General features: G+C 42.6%; 2 protein-coding genes across 8 annotated transcripts in view; both read right to left on the reverse strand.

The window, feature by feature from the left end:
- The window catches only part of LOC143476162 (uncharacterized), a 37642-nt gene extending 25933 nt beyond the window's left edge, over positions 1-11709 (reverse strand). For all 3 annotated transcript variants that reach the window (XR_013121235.1, XM_076974190.1, XM_076974191.1), the window contains exons 1-3: positions 11540-11709; positions 9371-10300; positions 7718-7826 (exon numbers count right to left, since the gene is read on the reverse strand). Coding sequence is in view for 2 of the 3 variants with exons in the window: in XM_076974190.1 (XP_076830305.1) it covers positions 7718-7826; positions 9371-10300; positions 11540-11548 (1048 nt within the window). In the remaining variant the exon portion in view is untranslated. The remainder of the gene's footprint in view (positions 1-7717; positions 7827-9370; positions 10301-11539) is intronic.
- Positions 11710-13862: 2153 nt separating this feature from the next.
- Positions 13863-19001, reverse strand: c9orf72 (C9orf72-SMCR8 complex subunit). Of its 5 annotated transcripts, none has more exons than XM_076974989.1 (11): positions 18904-19001; positions 18649-18779; positions 17629-18123; positions 17415-17510; positions 17267-17331; positions 16946-17018; positions 16661-16777; positions 16118-16353; positions 15735-15792; positions 15404-15513; positions 13863-14462 (listed from the first exon to the last, which is right to left on the reverse strand). In XM_076974989.1, the coding sequence occupies exons 3-11, from the start codon at positions 18073-18075 to the stop codon at positions 14276-14278; spliced, it is 1389 nt and encodes a 462-aa protein (XP_076831104.1). In that variant the 5' UTR covers positions 18076-18123; positions 18649-18779; positions 18904-19001; the 3' UTR covers positions 13863-14275. The 5 variants fall into 5 exon arrangements, with proteins under 5 accessions (XP_076831104.1, XP_076831102.1, XP_076831105.1 ...); XM_076974987.1 differs by having other exon boundaries at positions 17629-18196; XM_076974990.1 differs by lacking the exon at positions 18649-18779 and having other exon boundaries at positions 17629-18196; positions 18904-18988.
- Between the last annotated feature and the right edge of the window lie 416 nt (positions 19002-19417).

Genomic DNA, 19417 nt, shown 5'->3' on the forward strand with positions numbered 1-19417 from the left:
CACTATTTAAAAATGACTAAAGCTGCTAAAAAGGTATTCCACATGTAATGTTATATTATATTCGTGGTATATCAAAGTTTGAAGTGCAACACTTACTACGCTAGTGGAGAGAAGTCTAACTTGAAATCCCAAAAGTTGGAAAGTTTGAACTAAATTAACAACGACCTCTTTATAGTAGCACAAAAATAAGAAATTAACTCCTATGCAAGTCTATTTAAGCCAAATGAATTACAAAGGTTATAGCGACAAAAGTAATAGCTCTTCACATCTGTAGTAGGCCTGAATGAATCATAACAATCCTACTAACATATTTAATTAGCAAAAGTTACCAAAGAGATATTAAAACATATAGACATGAAAAAGTCTATTTAAATATCTCTGACTTTCAGATTACCCATTTTAGGTAATTCTTTGCTAAAACAATTAACTCAAACATCTTTTTTGTTACATTAACTTACCAGTGACATGGATGAAGATTCAAATCACCTGCAACAACTTACTCTGATGTGGTAAACTGAAAGTGAACACGACAAAGTGAGAGTGATTCGCACGTATGTAGACTGTATAAATAGAAAGGTTGTCTTAAGGCCAGTTTTATACATACCATAAAACAATCAAGAACTTGTAAAGAATTACGAATAGTATGAAGGCTACAGAAGTCTTGATTGGCTAAGCGGTTCTAAGCCGCTCCCATCACTTTGCTCACTAGGAACACACTTGAGTGTAGAACAGGCTTCAGTTTCGGTATTCTCCTGTTAACCAAACCACAATTGGCTGAAGCCTCAGGTTTCGCTTGTGAACAAGGTACAGCTGCATTAAGGCTTTTAAACTTTGCAAGCTAGTTGGCAACAGATGTTGTTAAACTTTTGAGCTGGTCTTTAATAGGCACTAGAAACATTTCTGAAGATATGTTTATTTCATTCATTCTGAGGCCCCACAGAAAGTGACAAAATGTAACAGGCCATTTGCGTTGTACAGAGGAAGGAAGAAGTAAGGCCGTGTGTTTAGGGGGCACTGGCTGGCAGCACCGCAATCCTCATCATGTCAATCGGCTCATCCTGGACACGGTGAAGGACACTGCACAGGCCCACAGGGTTTAAAAACAAAACACTGCACACTTCCAATAAAACACTATGCTAGTGAGTGAGGACACAACATCATGCAAGTCGAGCATGTCGATTCTCACCAACTCTCTGTACACACACAAAGTTCACACAGAGCCGCCCATCTGGCTGAAGGGCCACGCGGCCAGCAGGGAAGGCTTTGCGGGTCGATGACGGTTTATGTAAGTATTTCAATGTGAAAGGTCAGAAGTTCATGAGGAGGTCACGGTCCTGCACACTGGTGAAGACGAGCTTCCCGAACACAAAGGAATGAAGGCCCGCACGCAGCTTCTCCGCCATCGCCATGACGATGCTCAGCAATTTGTAGCAAATTGTAGTAATTTGCATGACATAGGCCAGTGTGTTTAAATGGTAATGCCAGTCATATCTGGGTGTGGGTGACCATGGTGTTAAAGATGAGTGTTTACTCAATGTTTATGAGCATGGACAGTATATTTGTAATAATTTGTCTTGTCTTTGCACATGAAATAGTGTAGCACTATTATGTGGACTATAGTGTAGCATTCTGGTGAAAAATGTAATGTAGCATTTGCAGGATTTCACACCAGAGTTAACTAAAAGTTATATAATAAACTAATTACATACTTTTACATAATACACTAATATTACATTACATAATATAATAACAGTCAATGTAGTACTGCGTTGTCATACCCTGGTCTGAGAGGGCCACAGTCCCTGTCAGTCTTGTTCAGTGAATTAAATATACCTGATGTAAAGTGAAAACCTATATGTAACATGTGGTGGAGGAGGCAGGCACCACAACATTCACGGTGAACATAAAGACGTTTATTGACACACAGACGTTTAAGCTCCGGGCGGAGCGCATGCAGAACAGGACCACACTCACGCTGACACGTAGCTTTAGACAAAGACGAGCACAAGACACTGCGCGAACGCACATTAAATAGGTGAATAACACAGACCCGCATGATCTCGAGACAAGGCACAGGTGCGACCACGAACACGCTCACAAACAACCCACACCCATGGAAGTACATACATGGACATAACGACACGCAGACAATGTAGCGGCACACCTACAGGGAAGGGTCCGGAGCCGTCACCGTAACACTATAATGTTTTTGTAATGCATTACTAACATCTATTAAACATTACTAAACCTTTCAAATGCTTTTTATTGAATGCACTGGATGTAATTATTAAGGTACAACGTTCTTTATTGCTACAATCTACAGTCAAATTCTGTTAATTTCTAAATGCACGATGACTTGTTAAAAGTGTCACACATTTGCATGACATCACAAATTAAGCAGAAGTAATAAAAAAACTGGTAGGTGAGTTCATGACTGCAGCGTGGAGAATGGCATGTGCAAGTCCTTGCAAGACACAAAGACAAATGTATAACATACATCAGAATGTAACATATTGGTGCGACCTTAAAGGAATATATTACATTGTACTGATTTACATACACGAACACTAAAGCTCTAAAAAGGTGCAAGCACCAAAGAGCCAAAACTGGAACCGCAACTGTTACATGTTTACTTAACGTTAGTTAATTATTGTTAACGTGTTACTTCATGTGATGTTCATGTTCACTAATGCATTATTTCATGTTACTTAGTCAACACCACTTAGTCTACCCTTCATATAAACACAGCATGAACTAATGCAACTGTTACATGTTTACTTAACATTAGTTAATTATTGTTAATTTGTTACTTCATGTGTTGTTCATATTAACTAATGCATTACTTCATGTTAGTCAACACCACTTAGTCTACCCTTCATATAAACACAGCATGAACTAATGCAACTGTTACATGTTTACTTAACATTAGTTAATTATTGTTAATTTGTTACTTCATGTGTTGTTCATATTAACTAATGCATTACTTCATGTTAGTCAACACCACTTAGTCTACACTAAGTAGTAATTCACTAAAATGTGCCACTAGGACCAGCATTAAGAAATCCTATATAAATACAGGACCCTTAAAAAGGCCCTATATATGCACGCACACATTTTGCTCTTTGCGTTTTGTCAGCACTTGGGTCTACTACTCTCTTGGTTTTGGCGCGGTGTGTACTTGGTACACCCGACGTTACATGTGTGGCCTTGCCTTGCACACGCCCTTTCCATTGTCTCATAATCAGGTCGTAATCCGGTGCACTTTTTTTCCAAAAGGATGAGATTGTTCTATCTTTAAATCTTCTATCTATCAGGATCTGTGGGATCCTGTGGACATTTTATTGTGAAAAGTAGAATCCTGTGGGCACTGTATTTTAAATAGTTGGATCCTGTGCGCATTTTGTTTTATTTTGAGTTTTGGGATCCTGTGGCATTTTATTGTGAGTAGTGGAATCCTGTTACATTTTAGTTTGATTTATGGTATCTTGTGGGCATTAAATTTTGTGTGCATTTTGTTTTTTGAATAATTTGTAATTTCTTTATTTTTATCATAATGTTGTCCGTGAAAATTGTTTGAACTTTATGGCACAGGTTGTGTCACGTTACGGTCCCCGACCCCTCCGTTTTGGGCGTGTGTTTACGTCGTCTGCGTCTACTCGTCTGTGTCTGTGTATCGCCTTGGGTGCGGTTATGTCTTGTGTTAATCCGTCTCACCTGTGGCTCATCTCGTCATCACGTGGGGTTTATGTAGTTTGTCTATTTAATGTGCGTTCGCGCAGTGTCCCGTGCTCGTCATTGTTAGAGTCAAGTGTCCGTTTATGTTTACGTGTTCTTTGTGCGCTGTCTGCGCTCGTCATTGTCAAGAAATAAACGTTACGTGTGTACTGAAGGCTGGATTTCTGTCTCGTCTGTCACCGAACAGAGACACCATGCCAGGATACGCCACCCGACCCAAGAAGGGGAAGAGGCCCAGCAAGCACCACCACGCCTCTTCCCCTGCACAGCACCGCGGAGCCCCAGTCACCCTAGAGGCGATGCAGCAGGACCTGTTGTGCGACATTATGCTGCTTCGGGCTCGGGAAGCTGAGACGGAGGAGATGGCGGACAATTTCCGCGAGACCGCGTGCGGTTGTGGAAGGAGCGTCACCCTTCTCCCTCCAGGGACCTCTCACCGCTGCGGGTAGGCTCCCTCGAGCTCTGCTCCACGGAGAAGACCCCCGAGAGCGAGTTCGAGGGGGCGGACTCTCCGGGCGAGGAAGAAAAGGAAGAGGACCATCCACCCTCTATATGCTCCGCGCCCACTGTGGATTATGGTGAGGGTGAAGAGGAGGAAGAGGACTATTCCCCCTCCGTATGCTTAACTGAGAAAATGTTCTGTGGGTACGACGGTATATACAGAGCGTTTCTCAGTTTCCCTTGGCACCGCCACCCACTGCTGTCGATGAGGGTAACCACTGCAGTGCCTCTCCACTGAGCGAACCCGCTACATCTGGTGCCATCAGCCAACTCGACGCTGTGAGTCTGCGGTCTGAAGGTGCTGTCGAAACTTGTGAACAAGGCGATATCGTTGATGACGTGGGATGTGGCTCCAGTGTCCACCATCAGGCCCCTTTCCTGCACGGTGCGCTCTGGCTGCCGCTGGACACTGACCCGTCCGTCCGCCATCTTGAACGCGAAGTCCTCCTTGACCTCGGCTTTCACCGAAATGTTACTCACGTTATCCCCTTTGCCTCTGTCTTTGCCTTTTCGCCTGCATGTTGCATCCCTGTGTGTGTCATTTTTGCAAACACTACACCATGTCTTCTGTCGACACGCTCTCGCTCTGTGCCCTTTTATGCCGCACTTGAAACACACCATCTCGCTATCGTCTTTCGCCGGTCCAAGTGACGTAGCCTTGTGAGGTCGCTGTCCGGTTTTCCCCTGGGTCTTCATCACGCTGTCGTTGGACTCGTTTGCTCTGATGTTCTCTGTCTCTTCGAAACTTTGCAATTTGGTCTTAAAGTCCGCAAACGTGATGTTTTCATACGTGTGTGCCACATGAATCGCGAATGGCTTAAAGCTCTCTGGCAAACCCTTTAACACCATGGCCACTAACAGACCGTCCCCCAACGTTTCTCCCGCGCTTCTCAGGGCAGTTATGGCGGTTTCTGCTCTAATGATATAATCTATCACATTTTCGTTGTTAGACTTCTAAAGTGAGGTCAGCGTAGTGTACAAGTTAAATATACGAGGCTTTCCCGACCCTGCATAATAGTCTCTCAGAATCTTTAGCGCCTTTCTTCCATCATTTTTCGCATCTCTCATTATCAGAGACAGACTTTTGTCATCTAGCAGTAAGATAAACTCTGCATACGCGTCCTCATTTTTCTCAGGATCCGCCGCTATTTCAACTTCTGTTACCGGCTCTTTTAAGACAGTGTCTTTAAGCCCTAATAAATGTAAATGTCCCAATAATTTAAGTTTCCCAAACTTCATTCTTGGTTTCATCTCCGTCGAAAAGTAGTCGATGTAGTCTGCTGCTACTTAGCCTTCGTTGCTCATGTTAGCTTGCCCCTCTCCTCAGGTTAGCAGTTTTTCTCAACACGTCCGTTGCAATTTTCTTGACTTTTCGTCGACTAACTTCTCTTCCAAACGACTCCTGGGCCCTTAACCTGTTAAATTTTATCAACAGAGTGCTGCTGCGATGCGTTAGGAAGGAGCTGACGACTTCTCTTCATTTTGCATATTTATTTCGACATACATTAAAACATGAGCATCCGCCAAACAACTGACCGATACATACAAAAACTCGTGCATAAGAGTGTCAGACTACGGGAAGTCCATTATGACAAAATTACAATATGTGCATACAAACATTTGTTGTTTTAGCGCTCTCTTGCGCCCTCTGGTGTCATTAAAAGAATAACAGTAGGCTATTTACAAGTCACCTCATGTAACCTGAGGACATATTTTCATACATTTAACACATGGGAATGGGCGGGGTTAAAAGTTGTACTGCAGCCAGCCAACTTTTCACTCGTGTCGTCCAGTCCACTTATATATACGGTCTCTGGGCAAAACAGTACCAGCCGTACGAGTATTTCGGCTTTAGCGATAAGTTTTTCACCCACATTCTTTTGCGATATTTTTGACTTTTCCCATTTCAAATTGTTATTTTATTTTGCGCATTATCAAAAACGTGGTGGATGGGAAAACCCACTTATGGTAGAAGCGGTGTGATTTTTGTTCTTTCTACTCTTAATTTGCATAGAAAGTAAGCAAAATACTTTATTTATACCGACAAGGTATTCCCCAATGATTTATGAAGTAGACAGTAAAACATCACTGAAATCAATGCAATTTAATTAGAATTCATATCAATTTTCAAAACAAATTCCAAAAGAAGTATGATTAAATTAATCTTAAATCAACACCAGAACTCCAGCCATGGTGAGCAACTGCAAATATAGTTATTGTTATGAGAATCAATTACCCTGTTTTCTATAAAGGAAATGTCATGTGTTTGGGATTGGAAGAATGAATCAGTTATTGTGAAAATGCAGTGCTATGGACTCCAGGACCCAAGTCACAATTCTCCATGCAGATATTCTATGAGTGTTAAACACCATCACTTCAGAATTTAAATAAGTATTTGGCTGCCATGCATAATTAATCCTTTCCCCTATTGTGCGGGATTATTAATGAGAATTGAATGTGGTAAGCTGGTTTATTGCTTACCACATTGTCTTTTCAGTCCCATTTCATTGACACACTCCACATGTACAGCAGAAAGTTAGAATGTCACCTGAGCATACAAATATAGACACTGAACATTTAAACAATAAACAAAACTAAGTGAAAACCTATGAGATCATGGAACTAAATTAACTGAAACAGACTGCCTGCAAACATTCTGAAACACTTTTTAAAACACATTAATTTCAAGCACAGGATTTGCACAAGGACAAAGCAATGCAATGACACTTAAGGTGTGCATTTACTCAGTGTCTCATTGCATTTACAATTCTTTCTCAGCCTAAGAGAAACTTAAATATTTGTTGTTCTTCTTTTTTCCAGAATCTGAAAACAGTGCTCCTGCCAATACTGCCAGTCCAACCACTCCAACAGCAACACCACCTGCAATCATAGCATCTCGTACCTACAGCAGAACGTGAAGAGGAAAACATAGCACAAACATTTGTGTGCCTTATACTGTAGTTGGGATTAATTCAAACTGTTATCTTTGCTGCAACATTACTTCACTATGCAAATACACTGTACATCCAATTTATATAATAATGCGGAACAAATCAGATTACCGGCTGCCTACCTGACGTGATGTTGGCTTTCCATATCTTAACTCTGTGACAAAATGCTCACAGTTCCTACTGACGACGCTGTAGGTAATCTTCTCACCTACGAGTCTGTAAGCTTGTTTGAGAATCAGAGAAATGTCACGGGGCTTATATTTATTGTCCAAAAGGTTGTTGATTTCATAACGATGTTTCCCCACAACTGCTGAAAGCTTCTCCATCTTCACAACACCCGATTCACAAAAGACCGACATCACACTGCTGGCTCCAGCATACTCAGCTAATGGACAAAAGAAGGAATCTTTTACATTTGTGATCCCAACACAAATGTTGACTACCAACATTTTTTGGCTACCTTTATTGTTTGGAACAAATAAATGTGTCACACAAGTCAGCATAATATTTTCTTGACTTGGTTTACTTACATGGTGGTGCAAGATGAATGACATATCCGTCACCCACATATATGGCCCAGTGTTGGTACACTGGACGAAAGATTTCTATAAGATCACCAACTTTTGGTTCCTGAAAGAACTGATCAAACAAAGCAATGAGTAGATTCACATCTTTGTATTAAATGCAACAGCACAAGACTCTGCGTAGACCACACCGAAACACGGACTACAGATCCAGGATTCCTCCAATTAAATTGCAAATATGGTGCATCACTGTATTTTGTTCTTGCCTCCGAGTGAGATCTGAACTCTGTTTGCAAAGGACTTACAATGAAATACAAGTTTTTGTTGTTATCTTTTTTTTTTGCTGAGCATCATTTCCAAATTTCCATGACAGTGATTGTAATGACGAGACATACACAACGAGTATCAGTAAGAACGTTTACTGGTAACTGCCGTGACTTCGCATACAACTCTCTTTATTGCCTGTTCTGCCATCCACTGCCACACTGAATTGGTCTCTAACAAACTTCTGAGAGCTCTTGTGTTAGCTGATAGATTTGGGATAAATTTACCCATGTAATTTCACTAACCCTAAGGCTCTCTGTAAATCATTTTTGTCCTGTGGTACTGGCAGCTCAGCTATAGCTCGCACTTTTTCCGGATCTGGTTGCACTCCTGCCCCAGATAACTTCTCACATAGATATGTTATCTCCTGCACACCAAATTGGCACTTACTCATATTCAGTTTCAAATCTGTTTTTTGTGCCTGTGTGAGAACTTTGGCCAATCTCTCATCATGCTCCTGTTTTGTTTTTCCCCAGACTACAAAGACTCCTACCCCTTCTTTTCCATCGAATAGTTGTTACAGGGTTCTATGAAATACCTCAGGGGCTGAGATAATCCCAAACGGCAATCGCAGAAAGCAATGCCTTCCGAATGGCATATTGAATGTGCACAATTTAGAACTTTCCTCATCAAGCACTATTTGGTAAAACCCGATGAGGCATCAAGTTTTGTGAAATAGCTTGCTTCACTCATTGTGCTGGTTATGTCAGATTTTGTTGGTAGCCTATAGTGCTCACGCTGTATCGCCTTATTTTGATCTTTTGGATCTATGCACAATCTCAGATCTCCATTTGGCTTCTCTACGATGACCAAGGAGTTAACCCATTCTGTTGGTTCTTTAATTTTTCTGACGACTCCTTGTGTTATTAGCGAGTCTAATTTTTCCCTCAGCCCCTTTTTAAGAGCTACTGGCACTTTTCTTGCTGGATGTATGACTGGCTCTGCATTTTCTTTAAGCCTAATTTTATGTCTGCCTGGTAGGCAGCCTATGCCCTTGAACACCTCTTTGTATTCTTTCCCCCAGTCGGTATGTTTGGACCCACTTGTAGTAGCCTCTGTGCATTCTCGTTTTTGTCACCTTGTCTGTATCAATGACATTCACTCTCTTAATCAGACCAAGCTGATCACATGTTTTCAAACCCAGAATTGCTTGCCTATTACCTTCAACTAGCACAAACAAAGCATTTACTTTCTGACCTTTGCTTGTCAGTGTTACTCTGCACATTCCCTTAGTGGGTATGGCTTATCATCGTATGTTCTCAGATTAATCTTTTTGTCTCTTACTTTCGGGTTGTTTTCCAGACTCTTAAAGTCTTTCATTGGCAGGATGTTTACCTGTGCACCTGTGTCGAGCTTCAGTGGGACGTCCGTGTCATTCTCATTCAAGCACGCAATCCATTCATCGCTCGAAGCATTTATCTCGCCCTCGATTGCATCCATAAAGAACGGCTCCTCTTCGCTGTCGCTCTTCTTCTGCACGAGTTGCACCTTCTTCTTCGAGAAGCAGTTCCTTGCGAAGTGGTTCTTTCCGCCACACTTGCGGCATTTCTTCCCGAAGGCTGGACACTGCTTCGGTGCGTGTTGCATTCCACACCTTCCACAGTTCCTGCTCTCTTGCCCTGGCTTTGCATCTCTTTTCTTTGCACGCGACGTTGCTTTCGGCTTCGCTCGCTGCACTGAATCAACCTCAACAGTCTCAATTTCTTTGCTGCTGAAGCTCTTTAGTTGTGCCTTTGCACTCTCAGACGCTTGGCAAATATCTATTGCCTTCTCCAGCGTTAACTTGGTCTCTTTCAGTAATTGCATCCGTATTTTGTTGTCTTGGACCCCGATTACAATTTGGTCCCTTATCATTGAATCACGCAATGCTTCGAAGTTACATGACTGACTTTTCAGGCGTAAGTCTGTGACATACTGTTCAAACGATTCAGACTCTTTCTGAAGCCGGTTTCTGAACACATACCTCTCGTACGTTTCATTTTTTCTCGGTGTGCAATATTCCTCAAATTTCTTCATCACAACTTCGTAGTTGTCCTTTTCTTCTTCCGTGAAGACAAATGTGTTGTACACATCTAGTGCAGCTCGCCCCGCCACTGTTTGCAGTAATGCTACCTTCCTTTCCTCGGTTTCAAGACCGATAGCTAGCGAATAAAGTTCAAAACTTTGTTTAAACCTCTTCCAGTTCTCGCTGACATTACCCGTCAACTTTAACTCTTCAGGTTGTTGAATAAAATTCATCCTTGTCGTCGGTTCGAGATCTTTATCCTGGTACCATGAAATGACGAGACATACACACAGAGTATAAGTAAGAACGTTTACTGGTAACTGCCGTGACTTCGCGTACAACTTTTTATTGCCAGGTCATTACCAGGGTTATACTGTAACTTCACATATCAATACAGTGTTCCTTCCCATCGCTACAAAAAATGAACCAGCAAACAAGCTTTTTACCGTTTGTATTGATTACACCTACACATTTTGTCTTAGTATTAGTATTAGTATTATTACTAGTATTAGTATTTTAGACTAAAGATGCGCAAAGAACCCAATATATGTATTTGTTGAAACAGTAACATTTGTATTCTAACAAAAGTGGAAGACAGCCAGAGCAGACTACACGCAAGGGCCAATCCGTAACTTCCAGGGCACACAAATGGGTCGAGTTAAAAAATCAAAATAAAGTTCGGCTCCGAATCCGTATTTTAATGTTTGTATTTTTGTTTGGATCATCAAATAAAAAACAGAAAAATACAAGCCTGATTATTTTATTTGTTTTTATATTCAAAACGAAAAACAAAATAATGTATAGTTTTTTTTTTCGTTTTTGATTTTCAGTTGAATATCAAATGAACGAATGATACACGGATTCCATACCGTATGTCAAATGACAAATCATATGACATGTTATATAACAAATCCTTACATATAGCCCAAATCTCACTGTGACTTAAATAAGACATTCTAAGTATTATATGGTATTATAAGTATTAAATAATGCTAGTTATTTGGCAGCAAACCACTATTTAAAAATGCCTAAAGCTGCTAAAAGGTATTCCACATGTAATGTTATATTATATTCGTGGTATATAAAAGTTTTAAGTGCAACACTTACTACGCTAGTGGAGATAAGTATAACTTGAAATCACAAAAGTTGGAAAGTATGAACTAAATTAACAACGACCTCTTTATAGTAGCACAAAAAAAGAAATTAACTCCTATGCGAGTCTATTTTTGCTTTTACAGGCATACTACATACCAAGAAATTCGTAGGCACATTTAGGCCAAATGACAAAGTAATGGCTCTCTTCACATCTGTAGTAGGCCTGAATGAATCATAACAATCATACTAATATATTTAATTAGCAAAAGTTAGCAAAGAGATATTAAAACATTATATAGACCTGAAAAAGTCTATTTAAATATCTAGTCTTTCAGATGACCCATTTCAGGTAATTCTTTGCTAAAACAATTAACTCAAACGTCTTTTTTGTTACATTAACTTACCAGTGACATGGATGAAGATTCAAATCACCTGCAACAACTTAAGCCTGGTTCACACTACACGACTTTTCAGTCGTCAGGTTTTTGTGCCGTTCGCACTACACGACTGGTTGTGCTGTAATCGCGAGTCTTTCAGTTGTTGTGGCTTTCACACTACATGACTGATCTGCGACGCGGGCTCACGAATTACACGACTGGGGAATCGCCGACTCATCTGGCTGCCGTCCAAAAACACGAGACCACGAAAATGAAACTCTCGCGAGAATCAGCAACACCACGTAGAAGAAAAAAAACAATGTATATGTACTCCACATTTTCGTTATTATTATTTTTTTTTACCGTTTAAACACTCCATAGTCCCAATCGCACTATTTCTCCAGTGCTTTCACAATAACTTAAACACAGTGTTGTAGTAAAGTTGTAAGAAAGGTGAGGATTTTGTGTGTTTGCTGGGTTATTGTTTTGAAAGTATTCTATTTGAAAGTTTTTTACATTCTTCAGATATCTTCACCGGTGCCGCGGTTCTCTCTCCGCGTTCACATTGGCTGTAGCTAGACGCTGCTGCCGACTCTCAGTCGGTCGTCGGCGACTGCTCGGCGAGCGTCTTTCAGCAGTTCACACTACAACAATCAAGAGCTTGTAAAGAATGGCAAATAGTATGAAGGCTACAGAAGTCTTGATTGGCTAAGCGGTTCTAAGCCACTCCCATCACTTTGCTCACTAGGAACACACTTGAGTGTAGAACAGGCTTCAGTTTCGTTATTCTCCTGTTAACCAAACCACAATTGGCTGCAGCCTGTAGGAAAAAAGAAATGTAATGTTTTCTTGTCTTTCTTGTATATCGCGATCGATCGCCAGTGGAGGGCGACATAGATATGGATCGGAGGTAAATAAACTAGATTTATGTGTCACACGCTCAATGCGTGAGACTTGAGAGCCCTCGTTCTAGACAACTAGCACCAGTGCACTTAAGAGTTTGTACCACGTATACTTTGGCTATTTTGTACTCGCTATTATTCTATATAAATTTATCAGAAATGAACTTTTGGTTTTAAAACTTTGCTGGGGTCACTCAGTCAAAACCAATCGGTTCATCGGGGCAGTGTTGGGGCCTATCTGGGTCGGGAGAAAATATCCCAACAAGTCTCAGGTTTCGCTTGTGAACACAGTGTTTCCAACTTGGCGACTTTGTCGCTATAATTAGCGTCTTGTCAGACCCTCTAGAGACTTTTTGTAGTAAAAAGCGACTAGCGACAAATCTAGCGTCTTTTTGTGGTGTTATTGGAGACTTTTGGAGACTCTGAACACACGCTCTTCACTTGTCCTCTGTGGCGGGTGCTGCCGTAAGCCCCGCCCCACAACACTCGGTGCAGTCTCACACTCGAAAAGACTATATATAGATACGAAATATAGATACGAAAAGAAATCACTGCATTTAACTCACACAGTCTCAGTCATTCTTCAACTCATTCACCACGTAGCCGGTCACTCGACTCGTCCACATTGTGTGCATCTCTGTGAACAGTGGCGGACTTAGCAATTTGGGGGCTCAAGGCGAATTTAGCTAGGGGGCCCATCAACATTAATATGCGAGAAATAATTTAGCTAATCAGGGGGCCCCTACAGTGGGCTGCAGTGGGAGGGGCCCAAGGCAGTTGCCTAGCCACGCCTCTATGCAAAGACCGCCTCTGTCTGTGAAAGCTAAACATCTAGCTTAAACATTTAGCTAACTCCACAGTATGTGCGTCTCTGTGAAAGCTTAACATCTAGCTAAATTGCTCATCATGTCTAAACTCTATTCTCAAAAATACAAGAAAGAGTGGGAATCAAATCCTGAATTTAAAGGCTGGCTGAAGCCATGTATTGGAGATGATACACGGGCATACTGTTTGTATTGTAAGATTGATTTCTATGCCAACTAGTTCCTGCTACTCATATACTAACATTCAACAACACAGCAAAAAAACAATTTATGTAATTGACAAACATTATAAGTCATGTAGTTCTTTTGAGAAGTGACTGCCTATTTCAAAGGCAACAGATGTTCATTTGCAGTTCTAACATATTTAGGGTGTTTTTTTACTCACTTTTTTCTCTCCCAACGTTATTCCTTTACAGCTTTAAAAAATGTATTATGCAAATTAGGTTATGACATCATTTAGTGACTTCTAGCGACTTTTAGGACAAACAATAGCGTCTTTCCTTACTGAGGAGTTGGCAGTGTGTGAACAAGGTACAGCTGCATTAAGGCTTTTAAACTTTGCAAGCTAGTTGGCAACAGATCTTGTTTGTTAAACTTTTGAGCTGGTCTTTAATAGGCACTAGAAACATTTCTGAAGATATGTTTATTTCATTCATTCTGAGGCCCCACAGAAAGTGACAAAATGTAACAGGCCATTTGCGTTGTACAGAGGAAGGAAGAAGTAAGGCCGTGTGTTTAGGGGGCACTGGCTGGCAGCACCGCAATCCTCATCATGTCAATCGGCTCATCCTGGACACGGTGAAGGACACTGCACAGGCCCACAGGGTTTAAAAACAAAACACTGCACACTTCCAATAAAACACTATGCTAGTGAGTGAGGACACAACATCATGCAAGTCGTGCAGGGATTCTCACCAACTCTCTGTACACACACAAAGTTCACACAGAGCCGCCCATCTGGCTGAAGGGCCATGCGGCCAGCAGGGAAGGCTTTGTGGGTCGATGACGGTTTTATGTAAGTATTTCAATGTGAAAGGTCAGAAGTTCATGAGGAGGTCGCGCTCCTGCACACTGGTGAAGAAGGGCTTCCCGAACACAAAGTAATGAAGGCCCGCACGCAGCTTCTCCGCCATCGCCATGACGATGCTCAGATCCCCCTCCACGGTCAAGTCCAGGTCCGTCTTCATGTTGCGCAGAGATCTGAACGGCTTTCTCCCCTTCTGGCTGTAACGATTAACACAACATCTGTGATTTGTACAGTATCGTGTAGGCACGTCCCACTCTGTCCAACCCTGGCCAATGGCAACACGGCCTCAGTTATGCAACATCGCACGAGTGTTATGTGTTCTCAGTTGGCATGGCAGATCCCCAGCTAGCGGTGTTACTGTGTGCTGGTGGGAGGGGAGCTGGCAGCCTGCACCCACATCTACTCATATTCACTAGTGACTGTGGCAGTGCTGAGACCCAAACTCAACTCTACTTGTTAAACAGGAGCGGGCGGAGCTACTCGGGAGGCTCTGAATATATGATCTACATCTTAAATATTTAAATCTTAATATGCCACTACCTTCTCACCCTGAAAATGTTAAAGCAGTGAGTCACTTCTTTCATTTCTGTCACTAGGCAAAATTGTAGCAATTTGCATGACATAGGCCAGTGTGGTTAAATGGTAATGCCAGTCATATCTGGGTGTGGGTGACCATGGTGTTAAAGATGAGTGTTTACTCAATGATTATGAGCATGGACAGTATATTTGTAATAATATGTCTTGTCTGTGCACATGAAATAGTGTCGCGCTATTATGTGGACTATAGTGTAGCATTGTGGTGAAAAATGTAATGTAGCATTTGCAGGATTTCACATCAGAGTTAACTAAAAGTTATATAATAAACTAATATTACATCATTTTACATAATACATTATACACTAATATTACATTACATAATATATTAACAGTCAATGTAGTACTGCATTGTCATACCCTGGTCTGAGAGGGCCACAGTCCAGTGTGGCTTGGATCTGCTTAAACACACCTGATTCAACTCTTCAATTAATTGCCAGGTTTAGAAGGTGTCTAGGCAGAGAATTCACCAAACTTTGTTGAACTCTGACCCTCCAGAACTAGACTTTGACTGTAGAATGTAAGACTGTGTATTTGTACATACGTTTCATCTTCAATATATCTGAGCAGTGTCAGGGCTTTCCTGTGCAGCAGCAAGAGGAAATGGGACAAGTACACACTTCTCAAGGACAGGCCTGGCTTCAACAGGAAAACCTACACACACACACACACACACACACACACACACACACACACACACGTGGGAGACAGAGATATACCTGGCCTGATGAAATGTGTTCGGTGTTAAGCCTTCAGCGCACAGCAGGAGAACCTCTCACAGACCCATCTCTCCGAGAGGCAGCCCAGATGCTCAGTGTCATTTGTGAACGCAGGCACAGCAGAAAGCATCGTGCTGAAGAGACAAAGGCTCTCACCTCATCTATGAAGGACTTCACCAGCATGTCTTTGTGCATCACGTCCTGAAATATGTTCCTAGCCAGAAAGTACAATCATTATGATGTAGAGCAATGCATACATGACTTTTTATATATTTCTTTCAAGAGTCTGTCATTATGGTTTAACAAGACTACAAGATCTTGGCCTTTCAGACTGGCCTGCTCACTGGAGGATTTTAGGTATACGAGGAAATTAGTCACACAGTAAGAGTGTAAAGAGCAGTGGAGCTGGGCCTCTAGGTGTATCCTGTGGGTGTGCATCAGTCCACCTTCCCATTACAGTGGCTTCAAAGCGATAGCAGCCTGTCTGGAGCCAGGGCAGGACTGAACCGAGACGCTGACTCGTGGGGTGGGGGTCGTACAGGTCAGGGGTGAAGGAGTCCTGGGCGTTGATGAGGTTGTCGGAGCTGATGTCGTCCTCGTTGGCGGCTCTCCACAGGGCACTGAGCTCAGCACGCATGTAGCGGCGCTGGTGGTACGTGTGCTCGTGGCACGGGGGCATCTGCTTCACCGTGTTGATGTCCACGTCGATGTGCGTGCTCGGGTAGGGGGAGTACAGAACCTGCCGGTAGGGCAGCACAAAGCTCCCGGTGGAGTCCTGAGGGGACAAGTCACATGACCACTCACACGGACCAACCCTCATGAACGACTTAACCCACAACATACTACCCACAGCTGTTCGGGAGAGCAACCCGAGAGACTTCCCCCAATCTTCCTAAACGTTACAGCCATCCACCTCCTAACCTTCCTGCCCATTATAGTCATACTGCTGAATGTTTTATAAACGACTTCCCAATACTTATATTAGCGTAGATGTCACGCATCTTCAGAGTTAGTCATGTGACAGGAGGGTTCTGGGCCCCTCTGCTGTGTGTAGGAGAGCGCGACTGGAGATGTGATGGTACCTTCAGCAGGCCCTGGACGAACAGGCCGGTGTCGTACTTGAAGGAGCCCTCAGCCCGGCACAGGCGTGAGCACTTCCTCTCAGTGGGAGTGAGGAAGAGACACAGGGTGAGGACGACCTACCGCACAAAACAATCCGGCCAGTTTACAGACACCTCTCAGCTAGCAGCACTTCACACACAAACACAGTTTTGTCTGAGCAGAGTAACAATACTGAGCATGTAGGAGTGTGTGAGTTTGTGTGTGTGTGCGAGAGAGAGAGAGAGAGAGGGAGGGAGAGAATAGACCTTGTTGACTTTGTCTGGGTTGCTGCCAACAACCACGGAGCAGCCACAGGTCTGCAGATGAGAGCTGATGGATCTACAAAAAACAAAATAAAGAACTGTAGTCTCATTCTTTTTACAATACAGCAAACAAGCACATACACACATGCACTGAGAGAACTACCAGATTTTCATATATTCTTTACATATATTCACAATATATTTCCTATATATGTACATATAATATTTGACAATGAACACTTTTGGAAATATTAATATTTCTGGCATTCTGGGAAACATTCTAGTTTTTCAACAATTAGTCACTTTTGAGATCTCAGCACTCACTTGTGCAGGAAGTCCTCGTGACAGCTGTCTCCAATATCATCATCATTGAGTACCGTGTCTTTAATCTGTCACCAAACAAAAAGATGAAAAATACAGAAAACATCTCTCAAGCACAGAGAGAAAGAACATGAACGTGAGTGAGACTCACATCAACTTCCTCTGGTACGCTGTGTGTCTTCATGGAGGAGAGAAGCTCCATTATAGGAACGATCTCAGACGTCAACATGGAGATGATACTGTAACCCTGCAGCACAGACCAGAGCCCCACACGGGTCCGTTCAGAAGCAGACCAATCAGAATACAAAACCTTGAATTCTGATTTTCCACTCGGGAGCCGAGAACGGAGGAGGAAGGCCACGAACCTTCTGCATGCAGATGCGTCCCTTCCGCACGACGTGCTTGAGCCTCTCCACACACACGCTGTGCAGGGGCAGATAGAAGCCCAGCTCCACCTGGGGCAGGATGATGGACAGCGCGCACGTGTTCTTGTCGCCCTTCAGCTCGCCGTCGAAGATCAGCGAGACGATGATCACGCCCTTCTCCGCCAGGACGAAGAACTTCACGTCCACGGCGCCGCTTTCCGCGCTGCGGAGGATCTCGCCGTTCAACGTGTGGTTCGCCAGGAAGGTCACCTCGCCATCGCTGAGCAGCAGTGAGCCCTGACCTTTTGGGGCCCAGATGTGCCGAACTCGGGGCCCCAGAATGTTGTCCCAGTATGCAAAGGTGGCGGCCAGCAGGGGGCACCATCCCTCCACTGCTACCTCGGTCTTTGCCACAGCAGGAGACTGTGGTGGGCAGACAGCAGACATGGTGCCTCAAGCACACTTGTTTTCTTCCAAGGCTCACAGCACGGCAGTCTGATTCAGAGGTGACAAGCCAATCATTAGATCTATTTTTAACGTGTGTGTGTTTTTCAGCTATCTATACCTCCTGTGAAAAACAAAAACATGAATATAACCCATGGATTTACATATCAGACCACAGTAAACAGTCAAATCCAATAAGGAACATTTGTGTGTTTATAAATAGCCCAGTTATACATAATATGTGCTCTGAGCGCTACCAGTGCCATATTCATAAGCCTACAAGCAAAGGTTCCTCTATTCAGACAAGACTAATGCAAAACAGCGGCCTATTATTATAGTAATGCCGACAATATCGATTACTGTATATAATAATAAAAACAGGAGGCACTGAAGTGGTAGAAGCACTGGTGTAAATAAATAATACAAAAGTTTAGGTGAAAAAAACGCTGTTTGAATTGTGTTTTACGACATTCCAAGCATGAGCTCTCAACAGAAATGTTGAAACATACAAAAGCATTATTTAATCTGACACAATCTTACTGGACACCGAAGCAATCCAGAGAAGAACCCGCTTACCTAAATTATTTACAAGAATAAGCTGGGGTTTATATTTACGACCCTTCCAAAGGGTGTAAGCTGACAGGCTCCCTGCAGGTGGTCTTACAGCCGCCGCGCCAGGTTCACTCTCTGAGGCTCACCAGCCACGTCTATGACAGCATCACCATCATGGAGATATGAGACCATCAGGTGTATAAGCGCAATTAGACCAAAACCTGCTCTTGTTAGTGTAATGTCTAAATGTTTAAAATGTCCAATTCAGGAAATCCTTACCCGTTATTAAGCACGTCATGAAAATGTAATGATTTTCCTGTATTCTGTTGACAACTGCGAAGAAAAAGTGCTTGTTCCAAGAGTCGACAAACTTAATATTGCCCTCTAGTGGCAATATAAACATTGTGCTGCAGTGTTGTTTTTTATAATAAGTGCATTAATATAGGAATTTATTGCCAGTGTTGGCTTATGAGAAATTATTTAGAAGTTTGCACTTTCTGTGCGTTTGTTTATGCGTCATGAAAGAATCGTGAAGCCAACATTACGTAAGCGTCTCTCCCTGCACGTGCATTGGAGGTTGGGATATCAAATCTAGTGTCATGCAGTCCATCTGTCACTAGATGGGGATGTTATACTAGACTTTTATACTGCTATAATCGTGGCTCTGCAATTATGTATTGTAGTAGGACCTCTTGCTTAAATGCTGGCTCTCTCTCTCACACACACGCACACACACACACACACACACACACACACACACACACACACACACACACACACCACAGTAATAGAC

Source organism: Brachyhypopomus gauderio, chromosome 15, assembly GCF_052324685.1.
Source record: "Brachyhypopomus gauderio isolate BG-103 chromosome 15, BGAUD_0.2, whole genome shotgun sequence".
NCBI lineage: Eukaryota > Metazoa > Chordata > Actinopteri > Gymnotiformes > Hypopomidae > Brachyhypopomus > Brachyhypopomus gauderio.